Source organism: Eucalyptus grandis, chromosome 8, assembly GCF_016545825.1.
Source record: "Eucalyptus grandis isolate ANBG69807.140 chromosome 8, ASM1654582v1, whole genome shotgun sequence".
Classification (NCBI taxonomy): Eukaryota; Viridiplantae; Streptophyta; class Magnoliopsida; order Myrtales; family Myrtaceae; genus Eucalyptus; species Eucalyptus grandis.
Window position 1 is genome coordinate 60,323,990 of NC_052619.1, and position 21,956 is coordinate 60,345,945.

At 39.3% G+C, this 21,956-nt stretch overlaps 1 protein-coding gene across 1 annotated transcript; it reads right to left on the reverse strand.

The window, feature by feature from the left end:
- Positions 1 to 4,147: 4,147 nt before the first annotated feature.
- LOC120286005 lies at positions 4,148 to 9,090 on the reverse strand. Its single transcript, XM_010026687.3, has 4 exons — positions 8,959 to 9,090; positions 7,194 to 7,485; positions 4,869 to 4,997; positions 4,148 to 4,462 (listed from the first exon to the last, which is right to left on the reverse strand). The coding sequence occupies exons 2-4, from the start codon at positions 7,306 to 7,308 to the stop codon at positions 4,359 to 4,361; spliced, it is 348 nt and encodes a 115-aa protein (XP_010024989.1). The 5' UTR covers positions 7,309 to 7,485; positions 8,959 to 9,090; the 3' UTR covers positions 4,148 to 4,358.
- Positions 9,091 to 21,956: the final 12,866 nt, after the last annotated feature.

The window sequence follows — 21,956 nt, forward strand, 5'->3', positions numbered from 1 at the left end:
CTATTTCGAGGGGAGAAATTGGAAAATGTGAAGAGAATGATTTGGAAGGACAGAAGAAAATCCACAAAAAGAAGAGATGTCGTCACGTTTGGGGAAAAACATAACATAACATCGAAGATGGAACTAAGCCACCTCCCACCAAAAACAATAGAAAAAAGGAACATGGACAAATTCTAAACCCCAACCCCTATTTTATAGTGAACGCTCAGGGGACAACACAAAATTTCTCCGCGAGGGCGTGCGTCAACCCCCCTCCCCCGTTCTCTTGCGGACGGCAACCTCGCGAAGAGCCTACTCTTTTATCTTATTTGGGAAATACCCATCCATCAGTCCAAAGCAACCCTTCGGATCTAGATGAAAGCATGCCGAGCAAGATCTAGTAGAAACTTAAATTTTATATAAAGGATGATGAGGAAAAAGGAATTTGAACGTAAATTAATACAAGCAGCTCTCGATCAGTTGCCAATAGAAACAAAATGAACATGTGTAGTAACCACCTTTTGTTGACCCGCAATGGTTTGGCTGTCGCAGTTGATGATGTTCACGAGAAGAGTGGTGCAAATTTATGCCCAAAAAAAAAAAAAAAAAAAACCAGCCCGACGCATCAGAAAGCAACATCTTCACAGAGATTCGATCGCATCTCTCTCTCGTTGCTTTTTCACCCGACCAATGGACATTAATCAAGTCGAATTCTAGTGGATCACGCTTGCTAGAGTCAAACCTTTTTTGCTTGTCATTTGTGAAGCGGGGAGGGATCCGTAAATAAACGTCGGATGGGGACAACGTTGACCGGTTAGAGAACCTCCAACGGGGAATCGAACTCACGCGGCACCTTCCTCAGATGTCTCTACCAAATTTCGAGAAACTAAGATCAACCCGGTTGCTCTTTTTGGTTTTGTACGTAAGTACAGCCCGACGAGGATGAGCCATGCTGCAATGTGTGCATTTTCTTCCTCTAGGCTCAATAATTTAAAAAATGGGGCCCCCTCCAAGCACTCCCTTCGTTACCAAACTCCCACACGGCCTCATTTCCCTCCCTTTTCAAGTGTGCTCTCGTGCTCCTCCTTCAATCTCTCTCTCTCTCTCTCTCATGTCATCGTCGTCATCATCATCAAACCAGACCCAACGTACCCTTTCATTCCAGCCCACTTAATATCAATCCAGACTTGTGTTCCTACATTTCTCAAATCCTCTCCTAATTCTCAATCAATAAAGACCCTCCCCCGCTCCTGTTCCGTCAAAGGAGAAACTACAGAAGGACCGCAAAGGGATAGAATGGCACCTGAGATCATCAACAGGCTATTTACGTTGTGGACGCTGCTGTCGGGGACAGTGGTCAGACCGGAAGAGCTTCATCCTGGGGATCATATTTACACTTATCGGCGGTTTGGCCTCTACTCGCATCACGGTTGGCCATTCATCCTCTTTTTCCCTTTTCCATTATCTCTATCATTTTCTCGTAAGAGGATGTATTTGTTGTAGTAGCAGAACCTGATGGTGGAATAGCAGCGAGGGCATGTCAGCTGTTCTTCCTCTGGGAACTGAGGCCGCCTCATTATTTTTCCTTCTTTTTCTTGTTCTTTTTTTTTTTTTTGGCCTTTCCATCTCCTTCTTTCAGCTGGTGAACTCAAACCCCGTTTGGTGGCCTTCGTGATGCTACCTCCGATGGGGATGTTGCGGAGGGCACTTCCGGCAGTCCTGTGGCCGCAGTAGGCCTTGCAAAAAGTGACGCAACCAAAAGAGGTTGTTGTTTTTCCTTCTTTCCTGGTTTTTCTTTGGCCCTTTCGTCTCCTTCTTTCATTCAGTTGATCAACTCAAACCCCTTTGGTGGCCTTCGGGATGCTGCCTCTGGCAGGGATGTTGCGGAGGACACCCCAGTGGTCCTGGCCGCAGCAGCTCTTGCAAAAAGTGGCGCGACCCAAGGAGCCTGTAGTTGTAGTAGCAGAACCAGGCCTCGTCGTTCTCGGTGTGGCTGACCCACATGAATTTGTTTACCTTCTTCCTTCTTCCATTTCCACATCGGCCTATTCCAGCCTCCCTGTCCACGGCCTCGCCCTCGCCTTCGTCGGCTCTGTGATTCACCAAGTCCTCGAAGAGTTCTCGAGGACTTTGAATAGCAAGAAGCTGATGCCATTCGTGGTGGGACTCACCCACACTAATTTGTTTTCCTTCTTCGTTCTTCCATTTCCAGAACCGCCTATCCAGCCTCCCTGTCCATGGCCTCGCCCTCGCCTTCACCGGCTTTCCGACCCACCGGGTCCCCGACGAGCTCCCAAGGACATCGAACGCCGGGAAGCTGATGGCGTTCTCGATGGGGCTCACTCACACTAATTTATTTACCTTCTTCGTTTAGCCATTTCAGCAGCCACCCAACCGGCCTCCCCGTCCTCGGCGTGTTCCTCCCCTTCACCGGCGTTCTCGATGACTTTTGAAGGCCGAGAAGCTGACGACGTTCTCGGTGGGGCTAACCCACACTAATTTATTTAGCCTCTGTTGGGGGACCCGCTCATCCCTTCATTTATCCCCTTTCACCCCTCTCTCTCTTTCTACGCTAGTAAATAAAATAAGTGGTGAGATGAGAAGCCGACCTATGATTTTTCCCCCAGAAGATTCGATTTACATGGTTTCTCCTATTAATATCTTCTTCCTCAACACCTTTCCTCGTTCAGTCCTCTCTCTCTCTCTCTCTGGATATTCTCCTTCACATTTCCTCAAAAGGTTGAAATTAGTCGGTATAAAAACGTGCCTCGGTTAAATCACATAAAATATTGAAACTTTGTGATTCAACGTCATCGAGGTATACTCTCTATTAGCCTTTGATTCTCCAACACAAACAGTAACATAATATGATTCGTTAGACAGTCCTCTCTCACTCATTGACCCACATCTATTCACTTCTTGTTAACTATTTGCTATGGATGATTTGGACCATCAGTTCCATTTTCTTTTATTGTTCTAATAGGAATCTATGTTGGAGAGGGCAATGTAGACTTCTCTCGATTCCTTCCAACGAGAAGGCAAGACACTCCATTCCCTCCGCTCATATGCGTATGGGCGGCCATTGCCGGAATATTTGCTGACATGGAGAGGGACTCGCACAACTTTACTCGACACCAAATCGCCTGAGGAAGTCATGGACAAGGCTTGGGAGCTCTACCAAAGTGAAGGCTTCGGCGAGTACAATCTCATTCATAACAATTGCGAGCATTTCGCCACGTTCTGTCGGACAAGCGTTCGGGCAAGTGCACAGGCAGAATTGTTCGGCGCTTGTGAGCAGAAGTTCCAGGAAGTCAAAGACTGGGCAATGAAGATTCTGCAGAAAATTTAACTCTCGTAACCCAAGGACCCCACCAACCTGCCTTCCCCATCTGTACCGGCGCTAGCAATTATATTCGCCTTTTTTTAGAGTTATTGTTGTCAACGAGCGGTAAAAGGAAAGAGAGTCGAGTCTTTTTATATCCAATTTAATAAATCACACTTTGATGGTGATGGGCCCACACGACAAAAAGAGTATTTATCTATGATTGACTGGACAGCTTTTTGAGACTTTCCCGTCAGTTGTGACAGTTAGAGGAGATGCCACGTGCGCGGATCTAAATTTTTTACGTTATAAGGAACATTCCAAATCAGATCTTGACCGCCGATATTTAATAATGTCCGGTCCCGTCAGGATGATGTCTTTTGCTGTTCCGTCAGGATGATGCCTTTTGCTGTTCTGATTTTTTTTATGTCAAGGTTTGAGAATTTCGATCCCCTAAATACGTAAAGATCGTTCCAAAATAATTAACATTTTTATCCGGCCTAATAAACGTAACTTGCCTTACCGTGCAGTTAAGGCGTCACCCAAGTAGAACTGTCGGCAAGTTTGGGTAATGACTTGGGGATGACAAGCATACTTGGTTGTTGGGCAGACTAGATCTGCTCGACAAAATTCTTAGCCTCGGATAACAGGGCCGCTTTTGGCCATATCATGATAGCCCGGTCTCTTTCTCTCCTCCCCTTCCCTCCCCCACTCAACAACACAGACAACATGGACCACATTTTGAACTTTAGGCATGGATGGGTCAGCCCAACGTGGACCAACAAGAATACCCATTGGCCAAGCAAGTTCATACAGTAGAAATGATGAATTAGCGACCAGCAGAGGTGATGAATAAAGATTTACTAACTGTGTCCAAGAAAGACGGTCGAGTTGTGATCAATTGTCTAGGAAATAATGTTTTCTATCAGGCGTAACTAATTTTTCCCACAATTTCCATGACTTCATTCATTGATGGCCAGTGCTCTAACATGAATTTGCTAAACATGGCATCAGGAATGGTCAAACTATGTCCAAAGTGCAATGTTCTCTACTATGATCACCCCAAGCAATTCAGAAAGCCCATCATATTACCTGTGGCTATATACTTGGGTGCCGCATAGCCATAAGCTCCAGTAACTTGTGTCGTTGCATGTGATGTTGCTTCCAGTATGGCAAGAGGAGATTGCAAAAAAACAGAATGTTGCAAACATAGTTGAATTATTTCAGCACAGGACAAGATTTTGGAATCAAATTTTAAAGGTAACAACAATGTGGTATTGCTTCATTTAATCTAAGTAACGAACATGAAACTTACGAAGTCCAGCAATATGTTTGAGTACTTGAAATCTCTGCAGATTATTTAGCTAACTGGTGCAAGAACGCAAGGCCTTTGGCTACTCCTATTGCAATTTTAAGCTAAGCAATGTGACCCATGGAAATGGTTTAATGGCGAAGCCCCATGCAGCAGGAAAGACACATGATTTGTATATTTAATTGAACCAAGAAAATATCACATTTACCATAATTTAAAGCAAGCATGTAGATATCGCCCAGGAAAGAACCTTACTTCCAAAGAGATGGTTCTTTAGTGCAGTCTCTGGCAAGAAGTCACGGACAAGTAGTAGTTCATCCTCCAAACAACATCCCATTAGCCTGACAATCCTTTGGATAAGCTGCCCAGGAAGTTCACCTCCAACTGCAAAAAGTCATCACTCTCATGTCAAAATAGGGTAAACCCTCATAATTGCACATCTGTTATAATATGACGAAGCAAACAGACATCTCCTGCAGAAAAAAGAGAGGACATAGAACGACCAATTTGTATGACAGGAAATTAAAGAAACCCACTAGGGCACCCTTAGAGCCATCTACCGTGGATGCACCCTACAAAATTTAGATGGTAGCAAATAATATGAATTAAAACTGGGATGAATATTCAATGATGCATCATCACCCATGTTCAATGGTAAATCCCAACATGTGAACTGCACGGTTGAATTTCATATGCTATGGAGTAAACAAATCTTAAGTGCTCAACCCATTTATAAAGCAAGTAAACATCCCTTGCATGATTTTGACATCAGCAAAGCCAATAGAGGATAAGATTTAGGACAGTATGGGTGACCATGTAGAGTCTAAAATGCAGAAAAATACAAGCACTAATATGCAACATGATAGACAAGAATGCACTTGGGTCGTACAAAGTAGGCGTCCACCTTCCAAGAAAGACAATAGCATCTTGAGTGATGATCAATTTTGTAAAAATTTAAATGCTAACTCAATTTATGTGGAGGCTAAGTCCTTCCCTCCTCATTTTTTACACTTTAAAAGACTTGTATGCTAATAACGTGTTTACCTTCATTTACCAGCTAATTCATAAAAGGTAAATGATAGAATCTTATTTGTTCTTTAAGGGTAATGAAGAAGAATAGTTATGTCCAGATTCTTCTAAACTAGCATAAGTTTGGAGTAAAAAAATCAGGTCACCTCAGTTTCAGGGCCAGCCAGCATAATTTTCCACAAATAAAATATCCTCACTAAGGATGGTTTTAGTTCATAGAACTATGTTGAGAAATTCCAGAAGTGGCTCTAATGTCGTAAAACTCAGATTGGGATTTAACGTTTGAGGTAAATTGTAGTGACATGGTCTAAGTTTAGCTTAAAAGGCAAGGATATAAGTCAAAATAGTTTCTGATGCAGGGCCTAAGTCCTCCGAAATGTAAGAAGAGTCCCTACATTTCAAATTTACAAGCTATCACACCATAATAATTATAAACGATGAACAAGATTCAGAAAATGTTTCTACTCCAACACTCAAGAACCTCAGAGATAGAAGCTAAGCTGGCAAAGCTTCTTTACTCTTTCCTCCACTTCCGTGCTGGTTGGCTGCTGGAGAACAAACATGCATGCAATATGCATTATACAACTTAGACATAATAACTGTAGGACAAGATTGTGGAATCTCAAGATTTAGCTCAAGAGCACAGGTTCTCACTAGAGGCATCTATAGATCAATTACTCCTAGGATTTTACAGTAGCATGCCTTCTCATCCACACACCCTGAGACAGCCACTCAAATGTGCTTTCCAAAACGGATATGCCTTAGCCATCTGTGTCTCATCGCTTTACATCCCAAAAACATGTTCAGCAAATTGGTGAAAACAGCTCTTCTTGAAATTTTTTGACTATTTGAATCTCCAATGGTACATGTGCACTGAAACTTATATGAGATGTATTTCACCCAGCACTGTGCCTGCTGTTTTGATTTAGAATAGAGATAAAATAAACGCCAAAAATTAACAACACAACGTGTAGGATAGGCAAATTTTTACTCATCTATTGCGTGTCTGGAAAATATCTACACTCCCAAAAGTCTTTGAAAACATGACCTCAGGAGATTTTTTTAACGCTTTTATGTGGGCTTGAACCATACAATGGAAAAGCAAGCTGACTTTTCTCCAAGCTCTCGCATAGAATTGCTTGTGGTCATAGGACAAGTCATGGACCCTAAAATAAAGGATAAGATGTGCAAGTACCGTCTTTTCCTAACTAATCGCAATCCTAACAGAATAATCTGGTCCTCATCATTGATCAAACCCCCAGAAATATGTGTTCAATTGGCAAATGACTTATATTCTCCAAAGGAAGAAAGCAAATTAAGATAGTGAGCTACATATGAAATTAGCCACACAAAACTAGAACAACCTAGCGACAAAAAAGGCCACTAACATCTATCATCTTGTTCTCATTTTTCTACAACAAACTATGTGTCTGGACACAATTCTCCTCCTAGCATCATAATAGAGTTTCTTGCTAAAAATGCAACAGTGATTAACATTAAATACTGCAAAGCACATGCAACCCGAGCTTTCCTGAGGGGAACTAAGATTACCTTCCACTCTTTGAAGCCTTGCGGCAATTGGAGTCATTCGTTTGCTCTGGGAAGATCTCGTCTCATCAAGGCAGCCTTTCAAGACTACCAAAACCACCATCACCGAGAATTGCATCAGACCTGAAGCTTCTTGTTGCAACTTTCAACTCTGCAAAACTAAAGACTCTGACATCTGAAGTGGAGCAACATAACCATTTGGAAAAGACTCATTCAACCTCCCTCCCAAGCTCCTGCGCAGGCCAACCTCAGAACATGATGAACTGCTTAACAGTCACTGCTAGTCCGCCTGTGACTACACAAGTGAGAAATAGGTGAAGAATTTGCTGTCAGCTGAACACAGGAGCTAAAAATGAGCAGGAACTTGAGTTATAGATATGTCAGCCGGGGGGAAAAAGAGTCAGTTAGTGAAGTTAGAATCTGAAGTTGTTGGTTGACATGTGTATGAAGCATATTCCTTCATAATCCGCTTTGTCTGTAAGTTGGGGCTTGCATGAATTTCTGGAAAATTCCAAAAGCAGGAGGGCAATAACTAGTATGACATGCAGAATATCTATAAGATGTATAGTTAGGATTCCAGCTCTTGCATTGATACTCCGAAACAGCGTTAAACAGCCCTTTATCCTGAATGCTCAAACTGTTGGGACTAAGTCCATCTTGTATATCAAACATTTTCCATAAGTACGCCATGGCCAATATTTTACATTCGTGTGACAAATGCCTTCTTCTCCTCCTCGTTATATCCGCTCTCTCAATCATATTATTATCATTTCTCATCTCAAATTCTTTCTAATTTTCTTTTGCCTCGGTATTCCAGCCAAAGCATCAAAACTTAATCTATTGATCCAACGAAATGCCCAAACCAAATGTGAAGGGTAACAAAGTCCAACCACAGGTAGGACTAAAACCAAAATTCTGCGACGGACTTTCCCACCTACTAACTCATAACCAACAAAAGCAACCAAATATCATAAATTTATGAAATCACAATTTGAAGTTGAGAATTATCATAAGGGTACAACAAAGACCTGCACTCTCAGGTCAAGACCAGCTGGAGATTACATCCTAAAAATGCACAACTCATCGTGAAAAGAAAAGGACACAGAAAACATAACAAGAAAGCAAGAAAGAATTGCAGAAGAAACAAGGAAATCACCAAAACTAAACAACAAACACAAAATCGAGCCTGAACTTGAAATTCTAGCAATCAAAAGAGAAACGGATATAAAAATTTGAGCAAATAACTTTCTTAGCTAGAACTCGAAATCTACACACTTATTCAGCAACATAACAGACTCCTACATGTCAACGAAAAGCTTGCCCATAACAGAACAGTCATTGTTGTCTCCTGTACTAGGCAGCTTGAGCATCGAATTTGGTCGCGTCATATCTCTCTTTCCTGAACTCCGATTTCAGCGAGCTTATTGTCAGAACAAAGTTTTCTCAAAGTACTAAAACATCTTAAATTTGGCCGACCCAGAAGACGGCCCAAGGTACGTGAAAACCAGTGCCAAACATAGTAATTTGTAATTGGTTCCAGCAGCGCGCACGCGAAATTTCAAAATTTTACTCCGACCAAACCGTAGCTCCAAATCAATATCCGTAAAATCCCACGACTCCACAACACCCTAAATTTTCATTAATATATGATTTTGCAGCTAAACAACTCATGATTGAACCAGCGACTCAGAATTCAAACAGATCCGAGTTTACCACTTAGCGACGAAAATTTCCTTCGATTGAACGGATAAAGAGTTCAAATCCTTACCCTGGGCGCGGCGAAACGAAGTTCATCCAACCCGTGGAGAGGCACGCAAGAAATCCTCTTTTTCTTTCTTGTTTCTTCCGAGCTCTCTGCCTTTTTTCACTCTTACTGCTGCTGCTGCTGCTTTGCTTTTCTGTTCTGTTCTTCAGGTTCCTCTGCAGCGAGTGGAAGAGCCCATTAAATGGGCTGAGGAGGCTGATTTGGGCCTCTGCGGTTTGGGCTTCCTTTTGTTTAAGCCCAATTCGTACAACTCCCATCGGCGGGTACATCTTCCCTCATCCTCAAAATTTGACTGTCTGAACTTCAGTATGAATATTTGACATTGGGGAAATTCTATTGTCATTGAGAAAAAAACATTAACATAGGCTGATTTTAAAATTTAGTGATTAATAAATGTTAAAATATGGCTTATAATTGTTAATCTTAGTATTGATTTAAGGGAAATTACGGTATATGAAGATGATATTTATATTCATGGAGTTCAGTTCCCAAGAATGGGAAAAGAAAATTTACAATAAATTCAGATTATTTGTAATATTTCATGAAATGTTTCAAAATGTTAGCAAGGTCAACCTTCCGAGGCTTTTTGGCCCAAAAACCCAAAAAAAAAAATTAGGAGGCTTTGAGGTAAATTACAATATTTGAGGGATGATTACTAACTTGTCAGTTACAATGACTTAATTACTGAGTGTTAATATATCCAAGTTACAATTGCCGATTCCATAGCCAAGCCATTGTTTTTTTTTTTTTTAAATTGGGTCTGTATTAAGCCACTGTTAAAAAAGGTAAGTTATCATTTATAAGTGAAACCGAGTTATGATAATAAACAATAATGACCAGTAAATTTATATTATAGTCTTATGTGGGACCGCTCTCGTTTCTTACTTACGAACCGAAGAAGCACCCTTTTGATGTCTAGTTCATGAAGAGAGACCCTACTTACATGCCTATATAAATGTCTTAGTCCAACGAATTAGAGAAGGTTTTTCACAAAGGGAGGTTGGCAATACACAATAATAATAATATAAAAAAAGATACAGGAGAGCACCAAAAAAAAAAAAACATACACACTCGGCCTCATTAAAATTTCAGCGCTTTATTTCACAAAATCAACAAGTATGCATCGATAACTATTGGATCACGTTCAAATTTTAAGGAGAGAACGGTAAGAAAATCCGACATACTAAATTCATTGAACTCGACTAGCAGAAGGGGATCCCATTGGCCGAATTGCGTTAGTGTCATTTCATTAAATGGATCTAATGAAGCACAATTGTTGACCATACCCATCGGGACGAAATGCGTTATTCTTCATCTATGGATCATGTCCAGAGAGAGCCATGCAAGGAAAACATTAAGTCTTGACCCAACAAATAGTGTTTTCGAAGAACCATATGTTAACTGCGCGGCCTTTCTCCTCATCTAAAATCTATGCCCTAAATGTTGCAAAAAGCAGCACAATCTTTCAAAGTGGACGGTCAACCTGTCACTTTTTCTTTGGATCAGAGGCCCAAAAAGAGGTGCAGAAAAGGGGGAGCAACGGGAATGTCCGACTCCAAATTTCACTACCCAAAATTGGATTATGAAATAAGGGAAATATGTGTAAAAGTTTTTTTTTAATGTCGGCTACATTAATTGATATTATAATTTATTGTTATGAGATCGCCCTCATAAGATGAAATATAATTTTTTTTAATTAGTCTAATATGAAGCTGATTAATATGAGTTGAGTTGAGCCAAACTCTTAATAAGAGGGCCTAGCTGAAAACTCTATAAATAGTACTCAAGTCTCTTATCTAACCGTAACACACAATTATCCTCACATAAGGAGTATTTACTAAGTGCTAAAGGTGAAGGGTATTCTCATTGAGTCAGTAATACAGAGGATAATAGGAAACAATATCTACATAATCCTTTTGTTTGATCAAAGAATAATATCCACTATTTTAAAAGTTGCAACTGTGCTCTTTATATATTTCTTATTATTTGAATAGTATTGTAGGATTTTTTATTATTATTGTGTAAATAATATTACTTTGATTTGTTTCTTAATTTGAGCTTGCAATAAAGAATTATACAAATCTTGGGAAAAAAACAGGGTAAAAATGAAATCGATTGAGGAAGCCGACATTTCAAGTTTTTTTTCATCTTTTAAATTTAATAGATCTATATAATGACATTAACGATTTCTTTTTAGTAGGTGATAATATTTGTTTACTTGTAATTATTTGTATTTTTTTACTTGTAATTAACGATGTTTGGATTGTGTTGAAATTTTGGAGGGTTTTACAAGGATGGTCTTGAGTCTTATGTGCACAAAGATAAGAAAATCACTTTGATCATTTATTTTTTACTTGTAATTTTTTATTAGTAGAATTCTCACTAATTCTCTCCTGGAAAAGATAAAAATCAAAAAAGAAGAAAAAAAGAGTAAAGGATGGAAACCGGTTTGCATTGAAAACATGTGGTCATTAGCTGACCGTTCCTCCGTCACTTAACTGAGGACGGTCAGCTAAGACTTTTCCTATATCATATGCCTAATTCACATATAAACTATCTGTAACGTGAAGATCGAGAGTTGAACCTTATGCAATACGAACGCATGCATCTTGTCCTCGCCATATGTGTATATACAGATGCGCACATATGCATACATGTTCATATCATCTCATCTTAGTGTTAAGTGGGTTACTGCAGTTACCATACACTAGAGAAGCGAGACCAATCACACGAACAGCGATACGACGAGGTGCAATGTTTTGGGACCACTCCATTCTATCTTTGATTGGTGGGTTTGCACGTGTTTTCATGTTTGATGAGAGATGAACGGGATCATGCACCAAGCACGTCCATCGAATGGTTGAAACCTACGGCCAATTTAAGTCCTGATTCAAAACCAAAATGACCATGATCCGACTGGAAGAAAAACTTTAATGTAGCATCAATTTGAAAATGCCCTTAGCTACCTGCGCCATTCTACCTACTCATTCCACCTACTATTGCTTATGGGTGATTGAGACTCCTTAGTAGAACATTTTGTAACATTTACCCCGAGTGAATATTTCCGTTAAGTTTGAGGAAAGTCCTGAAAAACCAACACTCTCCCGCCTTCGAGGCGATCGCTTTCTTCGTTCTTCATATTTGATGCAGTTAAAATGACTGTTTACCGGCATGCATTCAATTTCTAATATTAGGGAATTTTGGGGTCTGGCCTCAATCCTTTCCAATCATACATGCGAGCTTTTTTCGACATGATTAAGCTTAAGTGTGCAAACGATGATGTTCAGTGCTCGCTTAAGTGTGCGACTAATAGGGATTTATAGTGCTTGCAAGAAAATAGATTAGTTGGAGAAGTTGTTAACAGAAGCTTTTTTATTTTTATTCTTTTGTCAGAGTTGACGGTAGCTTGAGTAACATAGATTCTCCCAATCAGGATTCCGTATCACGCAGACAATCTTTTCGACATGATTAAGTGGCTTAAAAGATCAACACTGTCATAGTGATGTTCCCGGAATGGTGGATATGTTATATTATGATGTGTACAATATAATATGTCAATCGGGAAAATCATTTAATTTGAAGTCGCAAATTTCATGTTGATGATCCTGAAATCTACCGAACATTATTGCTAAAAGCCGGGCCCACCATCCATGAAAGTCGCATGTTCCCTTCTTCAACCTCATTGCTTCCATCTTACGCCCAAGAAAAGAGACAAAATAAACGTGAGACCTTAAAATTTTGCTCTCTCTCTCCCTCCTAAGCATCTGATGGGTCAGAAGCTACTGCAGCTCATCTGCAGATGCAAAATGTAATCGGTTTAGATTAATTTAATGGGTGATCTGCAGTAGCAGGTGCAACCCCAAAGCAAACAAGAATATGTCTCGTCTCGTGTTCTGAACTTAATATCAAATCTAAGGAGAATGGATTTGCAATCGACAAGAATATGTCGGTCGGTCGTCGGCCATGGCCGAGGCCGGCGACCGGCCAAAGAAAAAGAAAGAAAAAGAGAAGAAAATGGAAGAGAGAAAAAGTGTTCCTAAATTTTGTTCCACAAACAAGAAACAAATTTTTTTTTTTTTGTTTCTTGTTTCCATTCCAGATGTGTTTCTAGGAACAAAAAAATAATTTTGGAACAAAAATGCAAACAAATGCGTTTCTTTTCCTTTTTTGTTCCCAGGAACAAAAAAACAAAAATTTGTCCTGAATGAAAATTTCTTTTTAATGTTCAATTAGCACTTTGGTGAAATTCATCCAAACCTATTCCTTAAAAACAAAAATTTGTCCAGAATATGTATTGTTGTGCTAATTGAACATTAAAAAGGAATAGGTTTGGATGAATTTCACCAAAGTGATGATTGATAGATTACAACGCCTCCTTTTCAGCAGATAAATAAATGAGTGAACTAATTTAATACAGGAAATCTCAAATATATCTCGCCTAATCATATAGTGAGAAAATATTGGTATCTCAGTACCTTGAAATTTGGTTCACTGTTTCTCTACACTCTTAAAACAAATAAAGTAGAGTTTCCCGATCGCTAGCAGCTACATGGATGTATAAAGCCAACAATACTTAATTCAGAATTGATGTCCAATTATTCAATTCAGAATTGATGTCCAATTATTCATGTTCTTTCTTTTATTTTCCTTTTTTTCCCCATCATTGCTTTATGCGTTTGAAGTGAATACTTTCATATTTAGAGTATTTAGGTAATTGGCAGGTGTGTGTGGGCAGCATTGTAGCTTTGCTTATGATGTTCTTTTTTTTGGTCAAAATTTAGAAATTGCTCTGAATTTTGAAACATCTTTAGGAATTTTGCATTACTTGAAATCACCCCTTCACGTGCTAACACTTATGCAAGTTTAAGAGATGTTTGAGGTATTCATTACGTGAAAAACAACTCTTAGGAGTATGAAAAATAGAAACCAGAAGTTAAAAAGCATCAAACTAACTGATATGCCTCATCATATTAGACTCATTTTTTTTAGTTTGAGTTAATATTACAAAAACCTTAAGTTTTGTCAATGGTGACACAAATATTATGAACTTTATCTTGCCTTACTAAAATCCAAAACTTGCCCAATATGACACAAATGCTATAAAAAAAAAATTGTGCCATTAAAATCCCTAGTAACAAATATGCTCTATATATAATTGAAATAAAAGATAAATATGAATCTTTTCGCAACTATAAAATAATTGAGGTATGTTTATCACAATAAGTATAATTTGAAGTCTTTATGGTATTTGCCTTTTCAAGTTTTAAAATAATATATATATATATATATATATATATATCCTGATTTTGAAAATAAATCAAAATCGAAAGTCTCTCATTATTGCGTCACCCACGTGTGCATTGTCGGCAAAAACGGGCGTTCCTCTTTCAACTGTCCAGAGTCAGAGGAGGCGGCACAGCACGATCCAACTAAAATACCATACCTTCTCCAACGGGGCACAGCACGATCCAACTAAAATACCATACCTTCTCCAACGGCACAGCTAAACTAGAAAGCGCGTGGGGCCCACCCATCAGTGTCATGAAAAGAAATAGGAACCGATGATTTTTTCTCTCTTTCAGGGGGTTGTTGGGGAGGCACGTGGCTTTCTTTTTGTCCGAATTCTACAGTTTTATATTTAAATCCTAGTTAAATAAGATTAAAAAGTAACAGGGTAAAATTTTACCCCCAAAAAAAAAAAAAACACACACACACAATAAAAATGAAACAAAAACCTACATCGTGCCCCACCACTGGAAAGGATGCCCGGGCTAGCCACCCCCACTCAAAATGTAACTAAAGTTTTTCTGCTTTTGGATTCGGTCAATTGAAATTCACGTGTCTATCGGATGGATACATCAACTTTGATTAAGCAGATTTGAAGACTGTACAAAGACTTGTTAGATTAATTTAAAAGTTTGAGGACTCAATTGGAAGGAAGAAAAACATGATAGTTTAGGGAGTAAAAGTAGTCCTTTTACCTTTTAATAAACAAAAGATGTATTGTAGCTGTTGGAGAAATCTTCTTGAAGTGTTTTGAAGTTGACAAAACGTTTATCGCCCAAGGCCCGGCGCTTGCGACTCGCTATTTAAAGTCCAAGACCTCCGGACAAATGGACTCAAGACTCAAAATCTATCCTCATTGATCTTTAATCCGTTGAAGAAAGGTTATCCGTAACCTGGATGTTTCGTTAAGGATTTGACATTATCAACTGGAGAAGATCTCGTGGCTGGAGAAGACATAACGGAGTCCTTTGATTGATCGAAGATTGACTCGTAAATTGAAGATCTGGTGATTGCCTAAATATTATTGGAAGGTTCTACTTATGGAAACCGAGATCCTGATTGTATGGGCGAACATGATTGATGGGCTATCAACACGTTCCTTTAATAGCTTGAACAATCTTCCTAATTGATTCCGTCCAACGGGTAGATTGGAGGAATTCCTTTGGTAAGTGCCAACGGGTATGATGGCATAAAGGAGTATATAAGAAAGACGGTCTCAGTTGTTCAAGGAGTGCGCGATAGATAAATTCCAAATTCTGAAGCTCCTTTTTTATTTAGACAATTCCTTGAGCGAATACTTGTATACAAAAGAGAGTCCATATTTGTGAGAAATCTTGAGGAGGTGTGGTAGAACATCTACACTGTGGAATCAAGGCAAAGTTGTGCTGTAACTTTTCTTTTGTTCATAGTGGAATCCAGCCAATAGGCTGTCAATGAAGAAGAGTGGACGTAGGCTTGATATAAGCCGAACCACTATAAACCGCGTGTTCAATTTTCTCTTCTCTCTTCTTACTTTGATTATCGTTTGTCTCAAATCCATCAATTGTCTAGTATTGTGCAATTGTTGAAGAAAAATCTTTTATATACCTATTCACCCCCCTCTAGGTACTCATACTAGCAATATCAGTAGCCAAAACTTTTCACTTAGTTACGGGCTCAAGCTTTGCTAAAGGGTGAAAATGAAAGCTTCTAGATGTTGGCAGGAGCCTTCTGGAGTGCTAAAGAGTCGTGTCCCCAGGTGTGAACGGGGTTAAGGATAAGAACGACAGCTTAAGATGGAAAGATCGCATTCATGCACGTTCACGTGCCGCAACTTGACTTTTTCGTGTGACGTGTAATCAAACTTAGTGTATAATCTTTATGCTTAACCTCTTATTATACGCGCATGCATGAGAGATTTACTGTATAGATAGCAACCTCGCAAAAACCATATGTGGGTCAAAAGCTACCTACAAAGCGAAATGGAAAGCGTATGGAGCAAGATCAAGGAGAAGTTGGAATATATTGGATGCAAGGATGATTAGAGAAAAGAATTTGAAAGCAAACTACAGCTGGAAGCAATATCGACCTCTCATTAATACTAGTGGTCCATGATCAGTTCCAAAAGCATGTGTATAAACCGCCCTTTGTTGACCCACATTTGTACGGTAATTCCAATAAAATTGCATTATTAATGGGGGTTTTGGTGAGATATTTTTTCCGAGCCATGACTTTGGAAAAACACATTCAAGAAAGAACAAAAGCGAAGGACCTTATCACACCCCCTAAAAAATCTCATAAAGCAAAACCATCACATGGATTCAATCGCTTCCTTCTCATTTTTCTTCCCCAAGAACAAGGACAAAAATTATCATAATCAGGGCCCAGCTCGCATGGCCGCTCGGAATGCTAATGATCAAGTGGTACGCGGTAGCTTCCCCTCTGAGATTGGAGAACAAAAAGGAAAAAACAAAAATTAATGAGATTTGACCAATAATACACGCAACGGCATTGTAATTATTCACTAGATAAGATTTCACAGTTGGACTTATCATTTGAGTTCGTCCCTCTAATCTACTGAAGCTGTATGTGAACAGACTGTGTACACTCTCGCATTTCACATAATCTTATTGAAACTATATTGTAATTTCTAAACAGTATCTCATGTTTCTTTAAATTTACTACCCTTCTTCTCGTAGAAATATTAAAGTACGGAGCTGCCAATGTTTCAATACTAAATGGATAACCAGCTAACAACCTTTTTTTTCCCCAGAGAATTTTGTACATCGATTAAGATTCTCAAACTCAGAGAGAATCTTCCAAACTAACTAACAGATCTACCGGTCAACCATTAAGAAATTTATGTTTCTTCAAGTTTTGATTGAAATTGTTCATGGGCCTCATAGAGGTTAACCAACAGATCAATCGAGAGGTTGAAACGTTCGAATTCCTTTTGAAAATAATGTCTTTTATTTTTTAAAGTTGCTAACAAAGAGACTTCATCACCAAAAATTGTTTTTCCATTCATAAATAATACATATTTTTTCTTCTTTTTTAAAGCCTCTACTCTTAGCATATATCCTTTCGAATGGGTCATGTCACAATTGCCTTTTATAGTTTCATGCATCATTATCATTTTATAATGAGGGTTTCCAAGGCAACTTGGCCAACTCATTATTTTAGAGTTGCATATGTTGTCTTTCCAAAAAGTGTTTGCTGATTAGTGTCGTGTTGCTTTATAAAACCCTATAATGTCTCCCCTATCTAAGAATAGTCAGGAAAATCTTTGTCCGATCTAACTAACAACTAAAAATTGGATGCATTTTCAGTCGTCTTCGCATTAATAAAATGCATTTGTCCTTGTAGCGGGAGCAAGTTAGACAACACACTGTAAATTGAAGGGCCCTTTTGTGCCTTTATGTTGAGTGATTAGAGGGTTTTAATTAAGCTTTCACCTATAAGCACAATAGAGATCATGCTATTTATTATCATGAGTGCAGACTTTTCAAATCAAACCCCAAACACAGCACATTTCTCAGCCGAGTTGCACGACCCAACATGTGTGCATGTGTGTATATACATATGTGTGTGTCTCTCTATACATGCACGCATTTACATGTAGCATTTTGGGGAAAATGTTTATGATTGAATTGATCAAATTGAAAGGCCAAGGATTGAATTAGTATCAATGTTATAAGATTATGACTTTTTTATACTTTTTCCCTAAGAGCTCTCAATCGAGTTCAAAGCGACCTTAATGTGAAATACCCATATATTGGTCCAAAGCAACCTCATTCTTGACCCGCATTGGTATGCGTATGGCTATCGCCATCGATGATTGTCACGGAAAAAACGGTGCAAGATGGTGCAAGAGATATAGCCCCGACACATCGTAAAGCAAAACCGGCTCAGAGATCCAATCACATCTTTCTCTTTTCCTTTTCCCACCATCCAAAGCACATGAGTCAGGTCGAATTCTTGTGGATCTTGCTTTCTAGAGTCGAACATCTGGCTTGTCATTTTGTGCAGTGGGGGACGAGTCAACAAACGAACCTCAGACGGGGACAACGTTGACTGTTTGGAGAAACCTTCGACGTCCGACCACACGCACCCAACGCCGGGCTTAGAGGAGTTGCCTTCAGTGTAAAGCTTTTCGAGCAATTACCTATGTTTAGTAACTCGCAGGTAAATGTCTCTACCGATTCGTGAAACGAACATGACATCGAGATCATTCCATATGCTATTACCTAGGGCTGTCAAAAAGGCCGGGCCGTACTCGATCTAAACTCAAAAAATATGAAATTTTAGGGTATTGTTTCAGGTTAGGTTAGGGTCTTGATATCACACTTAAACACATTACTTAACTTGCTGTCTCAGTGTCTCTTAGTTCAAACATTGAAACCATACCTGAGCAGCCTTCACGCTCCTCAGCATTTGACGCAACACCCTATCTTTGACTGAAGCATAGCTACCTGAGGTCCTCGCAACTCCATCCTCCTTCGTCTACTCCACTGCCGTCGACTCCGACTTCTTAGTTTCCTAGGTCGGATACAGTTTGACCCTCACTCCCTATCCTATCTACGGGACGAATTCGAGTGATCTGTAGGAGTGCGGTCAAGATCCGAGGTCAGTTTTCCGATCTGCATTCGTCTAGACTCGTGGTTCTTGATTGGTTTTGGTTTTGATGGTGTCCGATTCTGGCTTTTCTCTTGAATCTCGGTCTTGGTCATCTTCCATTTCAGCTTTGTCTTGAAAAAGTTCTGCGTTCACTTTTATTGGCCTCCTATTTTCTCTTGAGTCTCATGCTTCTTTAGATTTAGTATAATTCTTCTCAAAGAAATATTAAATCATGGGGCCATCGATATTTCAATATTATTACACGAATGTCATAATAAACATATTAATGTACATATGTAAGTAGAAAGACTTAATGGATAACCAGCTAACAATTTTTTCCCTAGAAAATTTTGTCCATGGTTAAAATTCGCAAAGGAAATCTTCCGAACCAGACGGACTTACCAATCAATCGTCAGAGAAATTTATGTTTCTTCAAGTTTCGATTGAAATTGTTTCTGGGCCTCATTGAGGTTAACCAACAGATTGATCGGGATGTTGAAACTTTCGAATTCCTTTTAAAAATAACGTTTTGCATTTTTAAGTTGCTAAGGAATAGGCTTCATCACAAAAAAAAAAACTTTTATTTTCCCATTGATAAACAATATCAGTTTTTTTCTTCTACTTCTTCTTCTTTTTTATACCTCTGCTCTTGGCACATACACTCTCAAAGGGGTCACGTCACAACTGCTTATTATAGTTTCATGCCATCATCGTCAGTTTATAAAGAGGATTTCTAAGGCAACTCGGCCACCCCCAATATTCTAGAATTGAATATGTTTCCTCTTGGACAAGCGCTTGCCGGCCACATGTCGTGTTGCTTTAGTAAACCCTATAAAGTCTCCCCTATCTAAGAAAATAGTCAGCAAAATCTCTGTCCGATCTAATTACCGACTCAACCGGATGCATATTCAGTCTTCGCATTGATTAAATGCATTTGTCCTTGTAGCGGGACCACAATATACGACAAATTAGAGGCTTTTAATTACGCTTTCGCCTGTACGCACATGAGAAAACATGCTATTAATTACCATCAGTGCAGACTTTTCAAGCCAAGCCCCAGGCGCATAGCACATTTCCAAGTCCAGTTGCATCACACTACATGAACACGCGCAAGCGTACGGAACATATACTTTTTTTCTGTACCACGACTTCACTTTTCTATAGTAATTCTAACACGTGTTAGATGGACCAAAAAAAAGTACTCTCCAACTATATGCATCCTATAGATGGACCTTGGTACATATCGTACCAATTTTATTTTTATTTGATTGATTGGGTGGTATTCTCCAATAAATTAATGGATCACCAAATTCACTCGACACGATGTCATGCGTGGAGAGAAAAAGAAAGAGGAGGAGGAGGTGTTGCTTGTTATTCTTCTTTCCCCATTTCTCCAACTTGCAATAAAATACCAGATAATCTTGCAAACTCTCATCTGCCCAAAGCTCCTCAGCTTGTATCCTTTCTTTCCTCTTTTTTTTTTTTTTTTCTTTTTTGGGATTGCACTTACAAGAAATTATGTCATGGCAAATCAAGTTAAAGCTTGAAAATGATTTTTCATTTGCCATGCATTTTGATTGGTCAATCGCATTTTTCACGAGACTGATAGGTTTTGAGTATTTTGACTGTTTGCTCGTATGATTTTTCTTTTTTTTGTCAAACTGTTTTTATGTATTTATCTTCTTCTTCTTTTTTTGTCTACATGTTTCTGCGTTTGGTATGAGGTGATTTATTGAAAGCAATCGATGCTCTGTGGAAGAAAGCCCGGAAACTATCTAACCACAAAAGTCAAAGGGTCCCATCTTCAAATAGCGTGCGACTCTCCCTCTATCTCTCTCTCTCTCTCTCTCTTTTTCTCTGAGAATGATAATTAATTTTCAAGAGAAAGCACCACTGTTTCCGTGGCGAGAAATTGAAAAATTCGAGGAGCACTATAATTGGAAGTGACCGAAGTCCATCTTTCCTTGCTAGAGAAAGGCGGAAGTGGATATAAGTTGACAGCGTTAAAGCTCTGGATACCTGCAAGTTGAAGAAAGGTTTTTCTTTTTAGGCTTTTTATCTATTATTTGTGATCTTGTAATAAATATAGCAAATCTATTCGAAATGAAACCCTATTCTTTTTTAACGAACCTATCAAAACTAGCCATTTTATGCCGGCGGAAACTACTGTCAACAGCGAAACAAAGAAGCATATTGAACTATTTCGAGGGGAGAAATTGGAAAATGTGAAGAGAATGATTTGGAAGGACAGAAGAAAATCCACAAAAAGAAGAGATGTCGTCACGTTTGGGGAAAAAATAACATAACATCGAAGATGGAACTAAGCCACCTCCCACCCAAAACAATAGAAGAAAGAAACATGGGCAAATTCTAAACCCCAACCCCCTATTTTATAGTGAACGCTCAGGGGACAACACAAAATTTCTCCTCGAGGGCGTGCGTCGACCCCCTTCCCCGTTCTCTTGAGTCTTTACCAAGTGACCTGCTGCTACATTGGTCAAGTCATGATCGCTTATCCTTTCATGTCAACACGAAGGGTCGAATCTAAATCTCATTCACAACACTTGGATGATACTTGATAAGTTGACCTCTACATATTATGTTTGCAGACGGCAACCTCGCGAAGAGCCTACTCTTTTATCTTACTTGGGAAATACCTATCCATCAGTCCAAAGCAACCCTTCGGATCTAGATGAAAGCATGCCGAGCGAGATCTAGTAGAAACTTAAATTTTATATAAAGGACGATGAGGAAAAGGGAATTTGAACGTAAATTAATACTAGCGGCTCTCGATCAGTTTGCCAATAGAAACAAAATGATGTGTAGTAACCACCTTTTGTTGATCCGCAATGGTTTGGCTGTCGCATCTCCCTCCCTCTCTCTCTCTCTCTCTTTCTCTCTCTCTCTCTCTCTCTCTCTCTCGTAGCATTTTCGCCTGACCAATGGACATAAATCAAGTCGAATTCTAGTGGGTCACGCTTGCTAGAGTGAAGCCTTTTTTGCTTGTCATTTGTGAAGCGGGGAGGGATCCGTAAATACACGTCGGATGGGGACAAACGTTGACCGGTTGGAGAACCTCCGACGGGGAACCGAACTCACGCAGCACCTTCCTCAGATGT

Bases quoted from the DNA above. Each gene is read 5' to 3' on its own strand.
- LOC120286005 (XM_010026687.3), bottom strand. From the start codon at position 7,308: ATGCAATTCTCGGTGATGGTGGTTTTGGTAGTCTTGAAAGGCTGCCTT. The intron at 4,998-7,193 runs GTAATCTTAGTT...GACTTTTTGCAG, and splicing joins AAGGCTTCAAAGAGTGGAAG to TTGGAGGTGAACTTCCTGGG. The intron at 4,463-4,868 runs GTAAGGTTCTTT...CCATACTGGAAG, and splicing joins AAAGAACCATCTCTTTGGAA to CAACATCACATGCAACGACA.